Raw genomic sequence first — 21,266 nt, 5'->3', positions numbered from 1 at the left:
GGATTTATATGAGTTCTAATGAATGAGCCTTTTTGATAAATGATCTATTCAATTTTACAAGTTACTGGTATGATTTACTAGTTTATTTCCCCGTAGAATTCGTTTATTTGCTGCCGGGGACTTTAGAATATTTTGGGATAAAATATAGAGATCTCGGGGTATGACAATAACCCTCCCGATGGTGAACTTCCGCCCCGTCGACCTGCGATGAAGTTCATAGTACAACGGTTTCCACTCTAAGACATCTCTAGGTCCCGACGGTATTAGTAATAAAACCCTAAAGTTACTCCTGGGACAAATTCTACTTCCTCGTCAAGTGAACAAGAACGGCAAACACCGCGACCTTCCCTCTAGCTATCGCCCTGTAAGCCACCGCGACACCTTAGCAAAGGTGTACGAGAGGGTAATACTGCATAGACTGAAGGCAGTCGTAGAAGAGAAGAAACTCCTCAACGACGAGCAATTCGGCTTTCGAGCCAAACACTCACCAAGCGCACCGCTTCACGGAGCACATCTCGACAGGTTTTAGCCGCTACAGACACGCGGCAAGTGTCCATCCGAAAATCGAATCGGGTATGACAATGTTTCATTAGCAGGGATACTTCACACATCGGCAAAATTATTCTATGATCCATACCTAGCCTATAACAGTTCAATGCTTTGGAAATTATTGCCCGTAATCACCACCCTGGGCAGACAGTTTGGTGATGATTTCCGCACGTAGTAGGTATAGGAAGCTTCTGTCTGTTCTCCATTGTACAGTTTTTTTATAATAATAAAAAAAATACTCTATACTGTATGGGCGGCATGCCAGGAGAACGTCCTGCAATATGTCCTGACCATCAATTTGAGGCGTACGTGTTAAGGCTCGACTTAGATAGTGTATTAAGTATTATCAGTGGCGTGCACTTCATACAAGCGCAAAAGCACTGCCTACCCTAAAATTGATATATGACTCGCATAGGCGGAGAATTTTTGCCGTTTTATGCAATTTTCCTGGTGTATGCATACCCTGGTAAGAAACCCAGTGCACGCCACTGGGTATTATGAGTATTAGTAGGGCTTTTTGTGACAGCTCTTCCGGGGAAGTACTATCGCCATGCTTGTTTTTAAGCCGCAGCATTGGCGCAATGCTGGCTCATGAGGCAAATTGCAGGCTCATGAGGCTTAACACCTACGCCTTAAATCTATGGACACGGACGGTGTGTTGCACCACCTGCACCTTGCATGCCGTGTGAAGCGCTGCTCTGTTTATGGGCGATAGTTTTCCACTTAACATCAGCTGCTTGGCCCGTCAATTATTATTATATACAAAACAAAAATGTTTTTTTTTTTAAATTATAGTTTGTAGTGTTAATATTGGTCATTTTGTAGTTAATGCTGTGCACACCTTTAAGTGGCTAGTCACACTGATATGAAATATTGTGAACAAGCTGTTAGTGTTCCTTTAATAAATAAATATATACGAAGAATCAGTAAGCCTAGCGATCGTAACATTATATCAATACTTAGAATACTACATACTTCCCTAATTGTAGAAAGGGTAAAAAAAAACAAAAATCTGTAATATAACTTACACCTTTATTCATTTATTTACATAACGCACTTTACAGTTAAGAATTATAGTAAACATGCGTTAAAAAATTAAATTCCGAATTTGAGCAAATCATAGATAGATGTTGTGGCAACATTAACAATTCCAGATACGTTACAACATCAGGTGTTAAAATTAATTAAATATCGAAAGTATTTTTAAAAACTTCTACTCGTGAAAGATAAATATTCGTTGTTTATGTATTCCAGAAGTTGTTGGTGTTGCCACAAGCATTATGTATTAAAGAAACGACAATTATAATAACTTTAACTGTATTTGGAAATTAAAACTATCATCAACCATTTTCATATTACAGTACAAATACATTCACAAAAAAATATAATAATTAAACTTCAAATATTAATAATTGTAAAAAATGTGTTCGAACAGTGTTACAATATCTTTACCCGAACATTTTTTTTCTTTTTAAAACGTATTCAAACATTTAGAAACCTTCAAGAAAATCAATAGGTACAAATGCAAGTCAAATATCTTGTATATAAAGTAACATGAAATCTCATAATTAATAATGATTGTCAATATCTAAAAAAAGAAACTCTTACTAAAACTATTAATTTGCTTGTTTTTGTTTTTACTTTTACATAAGTTTTCAGGTTTTATTTTTAATTTGACTAAGCGTTTAGCCGGAATATTCCTTAAGTTTATTTTAGTCGATTACATTTGAAACTTCATGTAAACATGTCAAAATGTAAGCACACCGCATAATGATTATATATTTGTATTTAAATAAGTTGAAGATATCAAACTTCATTAGGGCATCGAATTTAAAATATTTTCATATACAACGATAGGATCAAAATAGGGTTGCCAGATACTCATACTTAAAAAGAGCTACCCATATCAAATACGGAGTAAAGGAAACTCCGTGTTTTAAGATTAATTACAAAATGCGAATTTATTTTCAAGCCACTATTTACACAATGGCGAGAGATTATTTTTCTGTGCTTTGAAAAGCTGATGTAATTTTCACTGTGAGTAACCACTAGAGATATATTTGAAAAATTGTCTTTGTTCATGAATTACTAATAGTTCTGTTATTTTTAATGCCCCGTAAAAATTAAAATCGATCTTTGAGTTCTAATTACCTTAAAATCAAGAAATTGCAGGTGGCAACCCTAAATTACCTATGAATATAAAGTTAATGTGATGTAAGAACAGGTAAAAAGAAAATAAAGTGTAATTCGCGTTTAATAAGACTAAAATTAAACTAATACCATTCCTTGATAGATTTAAGTCTAAGATAAAAAGTATATGGTAAAAAAGTACACCTAGACCTAAGGACGGATACAGACTAGTCTATCAGTAAAAAAATATACATTTTAGATATTTAGTGATAAATTAAAATAAGATTTTTTTAAATGTAAAATGAAGTAATATTACTATATATATGCAATAAAAATCAAAAAACATTTATTTACAAAATAAAGACGAAGTAAGAAAAACTAAATTGTCTAAATAATAACTTTGAATAAATGCGACCGTAGAAAAAAAACTCGATAACTAAGTATTTATTTTTCTTAAATCTTATTTTAATTTACCAGCATATATATATCTATGATAAACTTTGCGATTCTTTCAATTTTATAATATTTATGACTTTGACCTATCTATTTCGTCGCACTGATCGCAAAATTTATTCTCGTTTTATTCTTTACATTTGCCTTAAAACCGAAAAGATTTTATTAAATGGCAACCCAAATCGACCAAAGATTTCAAAATATTTACAGATGAAAAACAGTCATTCAAACCAAAATTCCCGAATGTTATTAAATCTAAATTTGTTCGAATCTTAAATTTGAAGTTATCACATTCGTTGGAAAAAAAAAACTTAAAATAAAAACAAACTAATAGTACCCTACATTGTTAAAAGGTGGTACCTAAACGAGTAAAAATGCTAAAAAGTAAACTAGAATACCATTTTTACCGTAATAAAATAAAATTGTCAAATATATTTTTTTATATGTCAAAAATAATAAAATTTATCAAATTAGATTTTGAGTCACAATTCAAAACTTAACAATAATTCTAAATTTAGGGGGGTTTATTTTGAATTAATAATATTTTAAGGCTAATGTGTTTTTTATTCTATAAAGTTTATGAATGTAACCATTTTGTGGCTCAAATTATTTTATTATTTGCTGTAGTAGCAAAGTTTCCCACTAACCTACATTCATCAGTAGATTTTGATGTATATTTTTTTCAATTTGGCAGGATTTGCTAATCAGTCATGGTAGAAATGTTGGCAACACCATTTTATTACTATATTAGTTAGAATCTTCTTACGGTGGATATGTAAAGTTTGACGTCCGAGTGTCACGTCGACCGTTACTCTCTTAAGAGCTTTTATTAATGCTACATAAAGTTGAATAAACAAAACAGTGTTGCAATAGTATAAAATGTTTGAGCATAGTAGGATTTGGTAAAAGTAGTACGCGTATAAATCGAGCCAAAATACAGTTACAAACACGTTTATGATACGTCATTATATAAAAACTGCATTTTACATGTTATCTTCTATTGTTTAATTCGTAGCCATTTTCTTTGCTGGGTATTTTTGGCGGCGGAGGTTTGGCTACCGCGTGGCCCTCCAGCCTTAATGTGCTTTGACGGTGCGATGACCTAGAGGCATAGATGTTTTTTAGTACAATGCTTTTAAAATAAGCAGTCCTATAAAGAGCTGCAATAGTATGGTTCAGTTTATGTAAAGCCTGACTAGGAAAATAGAAAACCTCGCTAAACACTTACTCTGTCAAATGTATTGCCATGCAAATGTGGTGCATCCAAAACAGGTTTTCAAAATTTTCCTGGTCATGGTTTTACGTCAGGGCGGGTCAGGCTAAGAAAGATTCAGCCTATGTGGAACAAGGTGTGTCAGTCTACGTAAGGGCATCCAATAATTACGTAGGGTGATTTTGACAATTTGCAGAAGAATAATAATTATTACGTTAATAAGAAATATGATCTTAAAACGGTTATATGATAATATCTGACTTTTTGGCGGTGCAATAAGAAAAAAAGTGTGTGTACATGCGTTAGAAGTTATACTTCTTTGGAGTAACAATATAAAAATCTTTTCAAAAATTTTATCTCTCGCCTTAATAATCTACGTTTGTAGAAAAAACGACACTAACAATAGAAAGGTATTTAATACATTGTCAGTTTTATTATAACGCATTATCTAGAAATATCACAAAAAAATTACTTCTAAATAATTAAAGAAATGGGCATAAATAAATTTGGAATACTAATAGACTCATTATCGGACAACCGAGTTTAACACAACATTAAAATATGAGATTTTTTTACAATTGAATAAATTAAATCACCGAAATGAGCCCGCAGACTTTGAAAGTGTACACTGTCAAACCTTTAGACTAACTTCAGGGTGTCTGTTTTTGTGAAGGCAAGCGCGCATCTTAAAAAATTACTCTCATAATTTTTCTCTAACGCGCCAAAAGAAGTAAAACTTTAAAAATGAAATTTAATTTATCGCTAGATGGCGCAATCTAAAGAGCGCCATCTAGTGACGATACCAGTACCAGTATTGCAACTAGATGGCGCTGCTATGATACCATATAAATCGTAGTTAACTTTCACGGTATCGAATACGTAAACGTAGATAGAAAATCTCACACGTTAGCACTCAGAGCTCCGAAACATTACTTCACTTACCGAATAAGGCAAGTGACTGCGAGTAGGATAAGCAGTATGCCCAGAGCGGAAAGCCCCCAGCCGAGTATTGCTCGCGCGATCGGCGGGACTTTGGTGGCTAGCCGGAGCATCGATGATACCGACTCCGGGAGCTCGTCTATACCCTGTAATAGAATTACGTTGTATGTTGGTTCAATGTTTTTTTTTATACCACTACAAGCTAGCCCTTGAAATCTCACATGCTGGTACGTGATGATGCAGTCTAAGAAGGTAACGGGCAAACCTTTTAGGGTGTGGCAGTTACATTAAATCCATACCTCTCGTCCGTTTCTACATGATATCGCACCGGAACGCTAAATCGTAGCGGCACGTATTTGTCGGTAGGGCGGTAACTAGCCACGGCCGCTCCACCAGACCAGACCAGAGAAAACTTTGAATTTTTCACATTTCAGTCTGCTGTAATAACATAAATGCGAAAGGGTTTTTGTTCGTGTGTCCTTCCTTCACGCCTTTACTAGGAAAACAATCAACTTGATTTTTGACATAGATTTACCTATCTCCTAGGAAAACTAACTTTATTTATACCTACCCACGGGATTTAAAAAAACCCGTATTAAAGACGGACGAAGAATGCGGACAACAGCTAGTGGAAAATAACGATGTGATTTAAGTATAGGCTCACCTCTTCAAACCACAGTATAGGGAAGACAATGTCCGGGAAGTTTGCCACCTGCTTGATATCCACCACTTGAGAAACCGCCAGGTTGATTTGGATGCGTGCGCGTGCTTGCATAGCTGTGCCCATCTCCTGCAAACATCAAATACATATAGTCAGACATATTCGTGTCGTGTGTTGCCGTCAGATAAGAATACAGTTGTCACTAATCCAGCTTCTGCTGGATACGCCCATGGGCGGAGGGCGAAGTTAGATTTTTTAAGATCAAATCGTCCGCGACTGTTTTGTGGAATATTTTTTAGAGGACCCTCTATATCGATACGGGAGCCTCGTACGAGGACTCGTACGAGACGATTAATGGAATATAACGGAGAAAGGGCAGCAGCGTTCTATGTGCAAACTTTCATGTTGGATGATAATAGATAGAGATACCTTTAGTCCAGTATTGTGTACAGAGCTGTAACTCCCAAGTGGTGCCCAGTGGAGCTAGCATGCGCGAAAAGAGAAACTTATATTCTAATTCACTCAGATATTTTGTCTCTTCTACGGGTAGAGATAATTATTATCCCGTGGCGCGCATGTTAGCTACAGAACGGCTAGCATGGAAACATTTTTCTCTAGCTTTATCAACTCTCCGAGCATTGGCGAACAAGTGGAAATGATGTCAAAATAATATAAAATTGGATAAACTTCTCCTAATCCCTGTTGCCGTGTTTTGGTAAGCGTACAAGTTTATTTTGCCTCTTGTCAGGGTATATATATAATGGGGAGATATATTTTTCGTCTCCTGGCTATGTTAGCGGTGCGTGTGATACTGGATAAGACGGACAAATAATAACGGAAAAATAATAACTTTAATAAGATATGCTTTAATAAAAAACTTTGTTGTTCACAAAATGTGCAGCTAAATCTTTATATATAAAAAAAAGTTGTGTTAGTTACACCATTTATAACGGACAAGAACGGCTGGACCAATTTTTAGGATATTAGATTTTTTGGATTCCTTTAAGACCGGAATAGGATAATAAGTATTAAAAATAAAAACATATTTCAAATGAAGCTCTCCGATACTATGATATCTCACTTGACCTATTTACCTTACACTTGGGAACACTTGAATTGAATTAATTGATGCTACTCTTCACTGATGCGAAAATACATATAGCTGTGTGCCTAATTTAAGGATATAGTAGTTCCTTAGTCTTTTAATTTTTATTATCAACTATATGATTAGGCAATGACGCCGCCAAATTGGTCTGTTTATCTTAAAATTAACTTTTATTTTACGATAAAATACAAAGATAGAGTACTCACGGGCTGGATATCAATGTAAAGGCGATGTTTATCCGGTACCGGTGGTGAAACGCCTTCTACTGCTTCGCGTAACTTTTCATCAGCCAGGTAGAAATGAGGAAATGATAGCATAATTGGTGAATCTGGGGAAAAAATATTTCAAATTTTTATTAGTGTATTTACCTACACTTTTTCGATCGAAACTGCAACGTTTCCTACTAGATGACGCTACAGTCGCTATAAGACTGATGTGAAAGGCTAACCAATTTCGGCATCGACGGTAGGATAGCCGTAGCTTCAACGGATAAAGCGCTCAGCGATTGCCAGAGGGTCGCAGGTTCAAATCCCGTCGGTTCCGAAAATTTTTATATGCATTTAAAATTTATAAAAAAAATATTTTATTTTTACACGCTTTATATTAGCTTCACCTGTATGTTTGTTTGTTTGTTTGTTTGTTTGTTTGTTTGTTTGTTTGTTTGTTTGTATGTATGTTTGTAACCGACTCTTTTGGACTGGACTTTGACCCCCTTCAAATGTTCTGAATTCGTTCAAACTTTGTAGTTATATCGAGGACCGATGACAATACACTAATTTGATAAGAATATTCCAATTTTCAATATGAAAACTCAGATTGTTGTTAATTCATATGATTTTCATCTAGTCGATAAGTTTTTGTTTTCTAAGCGACATCGTACCGGAACGCTGAATCGCATGGCGGCACGTCTTTGACGGGCGAAAACCGCCCTGCGTCGTCAAAACTACTTATTTGTGACTCAGCATTCCGAAACACATTAGATACGTGTATGTTAACCGATGCTCTCTTAAGAGAGAGAGAGAGAGAGAGAGAGAGAGAGAGAGAGAGAGAGAGATAGATAGAGAGAGAGAGAGAGAGAGAGATAGATAGAGAGAGAGAGATTTATGTATGGCATAATCACGCTGATTACGGAATACTGGTTAGAACCTGGGTAGTTCTGTCTCGGTTAATCGCGTGCAGAGATTTTACTCACCATATTGACATAAGGAAACGTTAAAAAGTCCATTGGGGGCACACGGGGGTCCGGCCGGGCAGAAACACTTGTTGTGTTCATCGTTCGCGAAAACATCTTCTGGTGGGGTGAATCTGTAACCTTGGACGCCCGCGCTTGATTCTACGTCTTTTAGGTATCTGTAATAGAAAAAACATGAATAATTAATAGAAATCATGACTAACACAAGGTAATAGGTAGTAGTAGAGCTTTTTGTGACAGAGCTCGCCCGGGGAAGTTCTACCACCATGCTTATTTCTGCCGCTAAACAGCACTGTTGCATTACTGCTCGGTCTGCGTTATATATCCTTAGTCGCCTCTTACTACGTCGACCGGAATAGGTGGTAGCGTTATTAGTAGTAAAACTGTTTGTGCCAGAGCTCGTCAATGCTTAATTCTGCCGCTGACCAGCATTATTAAAACTCAACTTGTTAAAGATTATTTTTTGTCTGAATCTTCGGAACTTTAACATGCCTATTCCCTTCTATTTTATTTGGGTGTTTGACAATATTGTATATATTTAAGTATTATCGATATTAATTATATAGGTATATATTAATTATCAGTATTTATATATTTCATGGTAAGTATATTATATGTTTATATTATATATGTATATATAGGTATATATGAATGTTTATTTAAACGCACCACCTACCTCTCTTCTTGAGCTGTGTTTAACGCCTTTGGTTGCCTGGAAGAGATCGCGATAAGGCCGCCAAATTGTATACTTTTTGTTAAATTTTTATTTATAATTTAATATGTTTATGTGGTGTACAATAAAAGTGTATTCATTCATTCATTCATTCATTCATTATTGCAATGTTGTGTTCCGATTTGATCGGCGCTGTTGCCGGTGTAATTACAGGCACATCGGCACATTGCAGGACGTGTTCCTTGCAAAGCGTTGCTCTGTTACGGTGCTTACAGTGGATGGTAGTAGTAGCAAGCCGCTCGGCCTCCGTTATATTCCCCTAGTCGTCTCAAACTACACCAACAGCAATAGGTGGTAACAACTGTATTCTGATCTGCTGTTACCACGCGGCATACCTACTAACATGGTGAGAACCTTATTTGTTTGGCTTTAAGCTTATATTCTATCTTTATAAAAATAAATAAATAAATATACCACGACATTTATACATAGCAATCTAGCCCAAAGTAAGCGTAGCTTGTGTCATGGGTACTAAGATTACCGATGAATATATTTATCAATAATACATATAAATACTTATAATATTCAGATGAACACCCAGGCACTCATGTTCAACACACAAACATTTCCCAATTTGTGGGAATCGAGCCGACAGCCTTTGGCTCAAAAAGCAGGGTGGCTGCCAATCAGCCGTCAAAATTTATAAGGTACTAATTAGATACAGTGACGAGATACTGTGTCTAGTTAAGCCAATCAACAGTGGGTGCCAAACTAAAAACAGACACCGGAATCTAAACACAGAGTGACAGACGTGTGAAAGTCCATACAAACACATATACACCGATTGTTGGATGGAGCATTTCGTAATGATAAACAATTCAGAACACCCATTGTCTTACTATGTCTCATGTTACGAGGTGATTATAAACATTGAGTTTGTAACATTGAGAATGTAAACGACTAACATATTGTGTATCCTATGTAGATACATGATAATGTGCCACATGCGCCTATACGGACGAATACGAATTTGACCATCCAAGAGGTCTGTATAAAAGTTCTACGTAAAAAAATGTAAAAAAATTTGAAATTTGAAAACTTATTTTGCCTTTGGAATTTGGCCTATCCCATAGATGAAGGTCAAAATAAGAGCTTCTAAAATCCATACAATTTTCACTTTGAAGCACCTGAAATATCCAGGCTATAAATAATTAATCTGCACTTACTCTAAAATATTGATTGGCATTTTATTGGTTTCCTGAAAACACTTACCGGAGGGGTAAAAGTCTGCAAAGGTCCTTGTCATATACAGCTATGGTGTCGTTCTTGGTGATATGGGGAGGGAAGATTGAGCCGTCTGAGCCGGAGATGCTGTTGCACTCGTCAGTGCTCCAGTGCGGGAGGCGTTCGCGATGGTTGTAGCGCTGGAAGATGCCGTACTTCGTGATGTCAGATGCGCCGCTGAACATCGTCACTATGTCTGGTGAAGTGCCGTTTTTCTGTTAAGAAAAGGAAAGATGTTTAGAATATATAAAAAAAAAAAAAATTACCTACTTAAACTAAGAAAACATTCTAACTACGATCAAAGAATAAACAGTTAAAAGTTCTAAGAATAAAATAAGGAAAGGAAGTTTAAGTTAAGGAAGATGAAGCGGTCATTAATATTCATTCGACACATTAAGAGTATAGAATAAAAATTATATTACTCCTGAATGAAGAATAAATAATACATAGTTTAAAAAAACTAAAAACACACGCCTTTTTAGATAACCGAACTAAAAAGTATGAAATTGATAGCATTGACATCGGTTCTTGATTGTGTGATTCGGAAATGTGCAAAACAATAAAAGTGTTTTACAAAAAACCAACTGCAGTCAATTTTGTGATTAAAGGATACGAATTGGTTTTTTTCACAAATTTATGAGTTGTTTCTCCTAGTTTAAATATAGGAAAATAATAATAAAGGGCATTACCCGTATACAATTAAAGGCTTATGTTTGTACTGGCACCGTAGGAGATAGAAGTCTTTCAAAATGTTTAGAGAGTTATAAATTAATTTGTTTATTACATAAAATATTTTTTTTTAACCAATTTTAAACAAATTAAAAAAAAAGGACTTACCCCATAAAAGAGTCCAAACTCCTCATAAGGGAGCTTCTGTTCCTTTGGCACCACATCCTTGGCCAGTTTCAGGAGGGGATCTTCATATCCCCAGAGTAGTTGTCCAACAGACACTTCCACGAAAGGTTTAATCTTGAGAATGTCCATGATGGAAGCCATGGCGAGGCGAAGGAAGCGTGCAGCGTGTTTCGATTGAGATGTTGCACTCTGTAGACAAAAATATACCATATGAGAAGCGGTGATAGTCTAATGGTGACGAGGTCTCCGAATTCTGACGTCATGGACGTGGGCTCACCCGACGGCCTCGGAAGCTTGCAGACTAATCACCTACCGAAACCCGGTCACTCCAATCTTTGCCTGAGGAGAGGTTCGGCCTCACATGAGACGCACTTAGGCGGACGATCCCTTCGCTTCTCCGAGCCCTAGGGTTCCAACTCTCCCTGGCACGCCACGCCAACAAGCCGGCGTTAGCTGATAAATTCATTAACCCTAATGAATTTATCAGCTAACGCCGGCTACAGCCGCTTAACTTTCGGGTGAGGCAATGTCGAACCTCGGAACGGCTAGGAAAGCATCTTGAAAACTTGCTGTAAAGTCCACAGTCCAGTCAAAAGTCCGTGGTGGACTACGGCCTAAACCCTTTTCATTGTGGGAGGAGATAATGGGCCCGCAATTTGTTGATATGAAGTTGATAATGACACTGATGATGGGAAGAAGGATTTATGTGGTGGAGTCTACGACCGTAGCTAGTTACCATCCTACCATAGTGCCGCCAAGCTATATAGCATTCCGGTGCGATTTCTCGCAGAAAACGATTAGTGATATTATTGAAATACCCTAAAAGTTCAGCCCGCTACAATCTTAGACATCAGGTGAGATTGCAGTCAAAAGTTAAATAAGTAGTTGTACAGAGGGCAAACGATCGATCGAGTTCGAGTTAGATTCGAGTTTCATCAGGAAAAAGACGAAGAATCTTTTTCAGTTTGCCCTTCTTTCACGCAACAACTGTAGCGTTTACAACATTAGCATAAGGCTAGGTAGGTAGGGAAGCACGGGCGAAGTCGCGGTCAGAGCGCGATAATTATCATTTTATTTTATTTAGAGGTAAGTTTTCGCCAACAGTTATGACTTCCGGAACTGCAAGGTGAGATTGTAGGACATATTGTTGTCGAATATGGTCAAAAGGATAAAATTTTAATAAAATAATGCAAGGTTGATTCCATGAATGGAAGTCACTAAAGGTAAGTCGCGGTTATTGACATTTGGAATAATACTTTCCTGACCTAGGATCACGTATTGTTCTGACCTTACTACTATTATATATAACACTAGCTGTTGCCCGCGTCTTCGTCTGCGTTAGATTTTGTTTTTAATGTATTCAGTATCGCTTAGCCTTAAGTGAGTATTGTAGTATATATATACATATATATATATATAACATGTGACAAATAATTTGCAATAAAATAAAATTGCGACTATAATTAAAGATCTAAGATATCCTATCTCTTAAGTTGGACCAGACTGCTCACGGTGAGCCAATTTTATTTAAAATCGGTTAAGTAGTTTAGTAGTCCATCGCGGACAAACATCGTGACAGGAGATTTATATATATTAAGATTACTTCAATTACTCATACGTAGGCAAGACAACAAAGTGTGAAAACTATTTGTGCACACGAACTACAAAGTCCCCTTTTTATTAGTTACATAATACAAACTCTTATCTGATTAAGTCTTTCACGCGATTATAATTACTTGTGTCTGTATTACCATTTCCCGCTATAGAGACTAACCTTGTGTATTCACCTGCGAAAGCCCCGTCAAAATCAGTTTTCCTATTTGCACGGACAAAACGAACCGCAACATTGGACAAAGATATGGCAATTTTAAAAATTTGAGTTAGGTGTTCTTCAAATAACCTTTAAACCTGAACTATTTGGGCACAAAAAAGAGTATTCAGAAACTTTACACTTATCTAAGTCGTAAGGTAGGAAAAACACTTAAGTTATTAATTCAGTTATTACGTGATTTTATTTTTTACTGCTTAAAATCTTAACTCGTTTTTATTGGAGTTTTAATAATACTTAATGTGGCATACTGTATCCGACCAAATGATTAAATCAAGGCGATATCATTGATTGAATTATACTTTATGGTGTCATAAAAAACAAACATTTACCTACACGTAAAAAACTGACCAAGTGGTTTCAGATAAAACTCGATATCATAATATCCGGGTTCTCTGGGCTCTGGACCACCTAAACCATGAAACCAAATGCAGAAGTTCCCTCAGTTTACAGTCATCATCTCATCATCATCATCATTGCTAAGCACTGGCCTCCTTCTTTCATAGGAGATATGGATTTAGAAATGTGGGTCTTTGATTGCAGATCAGAATACTGTTATCATATATCACATACGGAGGTGGGCGTTAATAGCTGTAATACAGTTTTTAACTAACACAGTTCTTACCGTTCCTTAGATTATAAGAATCCGTTGTAAATGAGACACAATAAAGACAATTATTATTATTATTATTATACCCCTCCGTCGTACGAGGTGACTAAGGGATAAAGGAACGAAATGTACGCTTAAAAACTAAAGATATTTTTTCCACCAAAAGTAAAACAGCAAATAGCAAAACAGACCAGAATCTAGGTACTAATTAGTCAATGTTTGTTGTACCTTAACTTTTTTTTTTTAATTTTGTGCCTTATACAACGTGTAACTGGATTACGAAATACTGATACAGGGTGCATAAACATATTCCATAAGGAATCACCTTGTATAATATTAAATCAAAAACATATTTATTTTTCCATACACACTTATTCAAAACATTCTAAGGGTTTACTTATGACAACCCTATTTAGGATAAAAGACCGACACATGCATAGCACCTACGCTACACGAAGCGTTTCTAACAACGTGACAGGAGACGCAATTACGGTTTTACTTTTGCATGTGATGTTAGGGCTGTATCTGATTTCTTTCAGTAAAAACTATTGCAATAGTTAACTCAAAAACTATTAGCGTTTCGGTTTCCCATATGAGTCTCAGAGACATTAAATAATGTACCTCTAAAGCCTCTGAAGTATTATTTCGGTTTTCATTTATACTTGTATAATCCAAAAAAAAAACATCGACTTTAACTACATATTTTGTTATATACTTAGTAAAATTTGTGATAAGTTTATTCTTACAAGTTGTGGAGTCAACATCTTCTGATGACGCTGATGGTATCGGAGCGTAACATGCGTAGATAAAGTACCAAGGTATTTTGGAGGGTTTGGGTTGTGTTGCGTATAAAAATAATAATATTAGAAATTCCAAAGTGCCTTTAGGTATTTTATTGTTTAGTCGTTTTGGATTTTCGCTGATTGCCGTCGTCTTATTTTATATATTGTTTCATCCCCGGGAGCGGACCATTCGGAAACTTCAAATCTCTGGTCTGATCTGTTTGGTGGCTTCAACCGTGGCTAATAAACATACCGAAAAAGACGTACCGTACGATTAGGGGCAGATTAAGGGAAACGGCCATATCTCAAGGTTAGCTCGCCTGCCATCTTAGATTGCATGTACGAAACCTAAAAAATATCATTCAAAGCTCAGCTTCAAGTGGCAAGTATGAGCTGGTGGTTTTGTAACGAGGCAAGAAGCTTGAAAAAGGCTAGCTAATAGGCATTGGGAAAGATCTGTGCATTGCATAATATGCAATCGTACGCCCGTTCTGAGAATTAACACACTTTATGGCATCGTACAAAGGAATTTTGTCCTTAAAGCCATTGCAGTATACATCATTTTGTCTTACTTAATTACACTTAGCAATGTTATAAGAAAAGTAAACAGAGTTTGTAAACCTTTCGAGTAATATTTGTACATCGTGTGTACAAATAAAATTGATGCGTCTAGATATCTAAATAGATGCAAATTAAAGTCACGTAGTTATAGCTTTATTAGGATTTTCTCATAGGTATTTCTCGATGTATTAGAACCAACATAAAACGTTCAAGTTGAGGAAAAAAATCATATTCTTATATTAAGTTAAGGTTACTTATCTCATTACTATTTTGTGGCTTGTAAGGTGTAAATTGTATTCGCACAACGAAACACCCACTTTGTAACATTTATTGACAGATGTCAGTTAGATTATTAGTCTATGGCTGCCTTTGACCTCGATGACGCGTCTGTGCGAACCAGAGATCATCAAGATTTCAATTATGAAATATATTGTTCACAAATTACAATAGCAGGTAACGTGAAATTTTTTGAACCAAAAGGTGGCGGTCATTCGACCTACAAAAACATTCCAAATACGGATTTAATTCAGACAGGCGGTCGGTGGTAAAAATATGACAAAACTAAAAAAACTGTCTTCAAGTTAGCAGAATACATGTTGTGACTATCCCACATAACGTTATATAAGATAAATAAATGTTTAAAACTATTTATAATATTGTTAATTTTACATACCAATGTCTTAAAAAAAAAAAAAAAAACTATCATAGCGAATTCTATCTAGACGCCATTTTTCCTAAAACACTAAACTTAAGATTGTTCGCGTTATAAGGCAAGTAATAAAAAATAGATATGTCTAGTTGCGAAAAGTCTGTCCGGCATCCGTGTTTCTTGTCAAAAAAACCTTCAAGTATATTTCGCAAGTTTTTAGTAAGTAAATAACTTCGATAATTACGTTTTTACATAGCCTATGACTCTTATAAGGTAGAGATACCGCCTTATTAGAGTTAAAGGCTATGTTGTTCATCGCGAGGCATGCACTACCACATTGCTTAGATCCCTTAAATAAATATGACTTGAAAGAAATATAAAAAAAAATGTATTATTTGTATATAACCTTCCTAATTTACGGGTTGCGTTAGGTAAGGTTACAGAAGTGTGTAGGTATTCTCTAAGGGATAAATAGTATTTTTTAGGACGTATAAGGTCTCAGAGGAGGATCTGCGCCGTAGGGCACCGCTGGCTAGTTGCTTTAGGATTTTAGTTGGTAAGAGACCGGAATAACCACTGCCCGTGGAGCGTTTTCCCAGCGAGAATATATATATATATGAAATTCCATAATTACAATATTTGGTGTGCCCTTTGATCTAATATTTTCTCTGCCCTAGTTTCGAAATGTCTTACTTAAGAAGAAGAAAAACTTTATTGCACAAAATATAGGTACATAAAATAAAGAATAAACAAAAATTTTAGGCATGCAAAGGCGGCCAAATTATATGATAAACAATTGTCTTTTAAAACAGGTAAGTAGATACCTCGAGTTTAAAACCTCTATATTAGAAATACTATGATTGTGAAAATTGAAATTACATCTTATTACTATTATGGTGTGAACTTTATTAGCTTGCGCAGAAAAAGTTCAATGCACTGGGTTCAAATAGGTCCTGGATCACGTACATCTGCATGAAGTGCATGGGTACCTATGTTGAGGAAACTTTATGCGGGGTGACCATCAATGGTAAGCTTATTAGTCAACTAGGTTTTTTTTTATTCTATTACAAGTTAGCTCTTCACTACAATCTCACCCTATGGTAATTATTTAACATAGCGCTACAATTCTTAACAAACAACGATATAAAGAATAGCTTTTGCCCGTGACTTCGATCACGTAAAGTTCAGTTTTGCATTCGTAAATTTTAACTACAAATGGTAAAAAAAAGTCTTGCTGCTACCAAAAAAAGAAAAATATGAACGGAAATTACTTAAAAAATCAGAAAATGTCATATAAATTTTCATCCCCTATTTTGATGCCTTGCCTATAATCAAAGTTTCATGGATGTAACTTGAAAAATAAATCGATAAATGGAGGATTTTATGCAAACTTTCATTCCCCATTTAACCCTCTTAGGGATGGAATTTTCAAAAATCCTTTCTTAGCGGATGCCTACGTTGTAATAACTATCTGTGTGCAAAATTTCAGCGCGATCCGTCGAGTGGTTAGAGCTGTGCGTCGATAGATCAGTCAGTCAGTCACCTTTGCCTTTTATATAATATCAAGATAACGATGATGATACCATATATTATCATTTGACGGCCGATTGGCGCAGTTTGCAACGACCATGCTTTCTGAGCACAAGGCCGTGGGTTCGATTCTCACAACTGGAAAATGTTTGTGTGATGAGCATGAATGTTTTTCAGTGTCTGGGTGTTTATATATATTTTCTAAGTGTTTATGTATATAATTCATAAAAATATTCATCAGGCATCTTAGTACCCATAACACAAGCTACGCTTACTTTGGGGCTAGATGGCGATGTGTGTATTGTCGTAGTATATTTATTTATTTATTTATATATTATGGTATCCCTAGTAACGGATCGCTATTTGTGACTGAATAAGCAGTATGAATTAGCAATCGACTCGGAACGTGGATCTTATAACAAAATCCTCTCGAGTGCTATTTACAGTGGAACTTGCTGAGCGTGAAATGGTGATTCACGTTACACGTAAGGTGACAGCTTGTAAATTGGATTTATTGTAAGTGTCACGTAAAAGGAGCGCGGACTATTAACCTAAGAAATATAAAAATTATAAAAAATAATGTAGTAGCGCAATACAGTGGCTATAATTAAGTGGCTATAATACAGTGGCTATAATTAAGTTGGGCATTTTATTTATCTCTTTCTCTGGTTATCAAGATGGGATAAATATAATCATCTCAGCAGTAGTCAGTGGACTAAGGTTTAAGCCCTTCTCATTCTAAGAAGAGAGTGAGACCCATGCTCTAAAGCGGGCCACTAATGGGTCTATAACGATGAATAACCCAACAAAGCTGAAGAATTTTAATCTCTGTTTGTTTTGAACGCGCTTATCACTAGAACTACCAGTCGAATTTAAAATGTATGAAATAAAACTTATGCAGGGAAAACGAACATTAATAGCTTATGCCTAAATCAAGGCATCGCCTAAATCGAATGCCTATTGATTGCGATGTCTTTAGGAAAAAATCGTTTCACCAACTCTTAAGTTATAACTATTGGTGAACAGTTGATGAATGCTTAGGAAATTCCTTAGATTAGGCATAAGAGGTATCTAACGGGCGAACGATGTAAAGCGGTAGGTCTAACTGATTGAGAATGGGATGAATTTTTGTTTACGGCCGAGTGGCGCAGTGGGCAGCGACCCCGCTTGCTTTGAGTCTAAGGTCGTGGGTTCCATTCCTACAACTGGAAAATGTTTGTGTGTTGAACATGAATGTTTTTTAGTGTCTGGGTGTTTATCTGTATATTATACCTAAGTATTTACGTGTGTTATATTCAGAAAATTGTGTGTGTATTGTAGTAGTATATTTATATTTATTTATTTATTTATTTATTTGTCTTATCAGAAGTTGTACGCTGTTGAAGTAGCAGGTAACCGATAGTTATGGGATTTAATAAAGCAAGATGTGTAGACTACTGCGGAGGTTATATAAGAGACGAGGTAGAGACGATCTGGCTGCTCTAGACGCGCCATTGCACAATGCCACAGTTAGGTTCCGGTCCGTATCGGTTCCGTTCAGTACACACGGATGCGCGTTATTACTACCACTACGAGTATAATAATATTATTGTCTTCGTTTTAGTGTAGTTGCGGCATTGCTGCAAACTATTGAGAGTACACTTTACTATGGAGCATCATCGACAGTTCTCAACGTATCATCAAGTGGGCCATCTGCTCTTTTAGCCATTATATTCATCAAAGTGTTCTTCGTTCGCATTTATTAGGATTTTTTTTTTAAATACCCTGGGATAAAGTGACCAAGAAGATCTTGCTTTCATCGGGTAGGCGATCGGGAAGCTTCGTGACATATTATGGACCAAAAGACCTGAAGACAAAACTTTGCAAAGAAAGCGTCTCAATTCATTTCAAAATATAGTCGTATGCTATGAGCCTCGCAACAAAGTAACTTAGCGGTTAGAAAAATCTCACAGCTCATATTTCAAAATTAAAATTCAAAATTCATTTATTTCAAGTAGGCCTAATATAAGCACTTTTGAAACGTCAAGTCTGTCTGTTTGTAGTGACCCTACCACCGGTTCGGAAGGCAGATTTTACCGAGAAGAAGCCGGCAAGAAACTCAGCAGTTGCTCTTTTCCAACATCAACTATTTTACCATTAAATTTTCTTGTAAGAAATGAATGCGAAGCAACCTCGTCATTAAGAAATTGTTTATTGTTTATTGTTATTAGGTACACAAAACAGGTATTTAACTAAAAGTAGAGTTAAATATAAGTAATGAAAAGTTTTGTCCTAAGCTACAACCCAAAGTATGTGTACGTACTTACACAACTTGGAATTAAATTAAAGAAAAAGTATAGATAAAATTAAAGTTTAAACAAAAAAGATACACTTAAAAATAATATATATATATGTAATGTCCCTAAAGATTACGTGGAATAGTGCTAAATAATTTGATTTTTAAAAATATTTATCCTTTTGTTAAAAATGTCAATATTACGATTAGTTGATACTAAATCATAATAAAAGCGGCACATGCGAACGATGGGATTGTAAAAGGAAGTATTGTTCTTGTAGACCCTTAGGACAAAGGGTGTAAAATATTTTAATCTGGTGTGAACGCGAGTATTTATAGTAATGAGCGAGAGTAAGACGTAAGAAAGAACTTGGGAGACTTGGGGTTCCAAGAAGCTGGAATTGCGATTCTGGACCGACTTATATGTGTTTTTGTCGATAAGCTGATGTTACGGTCAGCAGGAGCCACTGCGCAAGTTTAACCGCCCAGTTTTCTTGGTTCCCTGGCTCAAACAAGTACTGCCTAGTGTCATATTATTAAAGCCCACTTTCTACTAGCAAGTGCCCTAATCAGTCATTCCGCCACGGCAAATGGAGTGTGATAATGTACGTTTTCTATCCATTCGCGCTAGATGTGTGCCCGCTGCCTAGGTACGTGTTATACGCTTTCTACGTAATAGAATTTTTAATAAGCTGGACTAACACCTTGAACCTTAAAGTTGAGACCTCGATTACCATTATCCATGCCGGTTTGCCAGTAATTGGGTTTACATTACAACACACTACACTACTACGAACACTATATGTATCTCAATTTTGTAGTTCCTAAGCTAGTTTCTGTGTATAATCTGTTGGTTCACCAACTAATTAATAAATAAATACAGGTGTGCACTCAGAAGCCTATGATTTTATCGATAAGCGTGTGACAGATTTTTCCGAGGTGCGACGGTAAACTAAGCAAACAAAGAAAGCGTCCGGAATAGAAGGTATGGAAGAGTATGACCGGACAAGTAAGCAAAAATGTGCGGTCAGAATCTAGCAATATCTACTGACAAGTTCAATATAGTAGGAAGTAGGTACTAGCCTAGCCTTGCACCAGAGATCGGATCTAATCGCTAATTTCTCCGCTCTGCTTCATTGAACCTATTTACATACCAACAAGGTATTTCCTATCGAATGAATACATGTAGCTGAGTATTTTTGCATGTTAAATTTCAGATTTTTCTGAGAACTCCGCGTCGCCGGTGATAAACTATCGCCTAAACGGTCTGCATCTATTGGCCTGAAAAGTAAACCCAGAATCACTTAACGGGCAATAGAAAGAACTATGTTCGGGGTATAGTTTCGTTATACAATCAGAAATGCAACTTTATAGAGTTAATAAGAATTGGCAATGGGCGGGACACATAGCTCGAACGACCACTGGTCCTTAATAGGTTGAATTTAAGTCCTCGCACCGGGTTGGTTTAAGTCCACTAGATTGGTAGACAACATTAAACGTATCGCAGATGCTAAACGCTCGCAGCATAAAATAAATAAATAATAATAAATCCCAACAAGAGACAATGTTCAGCAGTGGACGCTCGATAGCGATGATAATCCATACTGATATTTAAAATGCGAAAGTTTGTCTGTCTGCTTGTTTGTTTGCTGCTATGTTCGGCTTAACCGTTAACTAAATGAAGTTGCATCATTTAATCGCAAGTATAAATAAAGTAGCATTTGTTACTTAAGCATGGCAGCCAGTGATAAAAATAATCAGATCTACACAGGGCAGGAGACATTTTTCTCCCCGGGAAAGGATACAATTTTGTCCCACAGCTTGATCCCTATATATATCTATTTTCTTTATACGTTTTAAGTATACGGTATTGGTTGCCTGAAACAGATCGCTATGTACCTAACGATAAGCCGCCAAATTGTATACGCTGTTTTATGTACTTTTGTGTAAAAGTATTATGTAATATACGTAATACGC

At 36.0% G+C, this 21,266-nt stretch overlaps 1 protein-coding gene across 2 annotated transcripts in view; it reads right to left on the bottom strand.

Annotated features, from left to right (window-relative positions):
- Window positions 1-3,037: 3,037 nt before the first annotated feature.
- LOC120628148 (scavenger receptor class B member 1) overlaps window positions 3,038-21,266 on the bottom strand; it is a 71,264-nt gene continuing 53,035 nt past the window's right edge. For both annotated transcript variants that reach the window (XM_039896375.1, XM_039896376.1), the window contains exons 5-11: window positions 11,037-11,243; window positions 10,188-10,414; window positions 8,243-8,400; window positions 7,257-7,378; window positions 5,949-6,074; window positions 5,288-5,430; window positions 3,038-4,234 (exon numbers count right to left, since the gene is read on the bottom strand). In XM_039896375.1, coding sequence (XP_039752309.1) covers window positions 4,123-4,234; window positions 5,288-5,430; window positions 5,949-6,074; window positions 7,257-7,378; window positions 8,243-8,400; window positions 10,188-10,414; window positions 11,037-11,243 — 1,095 coding nt within the window. In that variant the 3' untranslated portion in view covers window positions 3,038-4,122. The remainder of the gene's footprint in view (window positions 4,235-5,287; window positions 5,431-5,948; window positions 6,075-7,256; window positions 7,379-8,242; window positions 8,401-10,187; window positions 10,415-11,036; window positions 11,244-21,266) is intronic.

This window comes from Pararge aegeria, chromosome 12, assembly GCF_905163445.1.
Source record: "Pararge aegeria chromosome 12, ilParAegt1.1, whole genome shotgun sequence".
In the NCBI taxonomy this organism is placed as follows: Eukaryota; Metazoa; Arthropoda; class Insecta; order Lepidoptera; family Nymphalidae; genus Pararge; species Pararge aegeria.
Note: the sequence above shows the minus strand (reverse complement) of the source record. Positions and strands in the feature narration are given on the sequence as shown.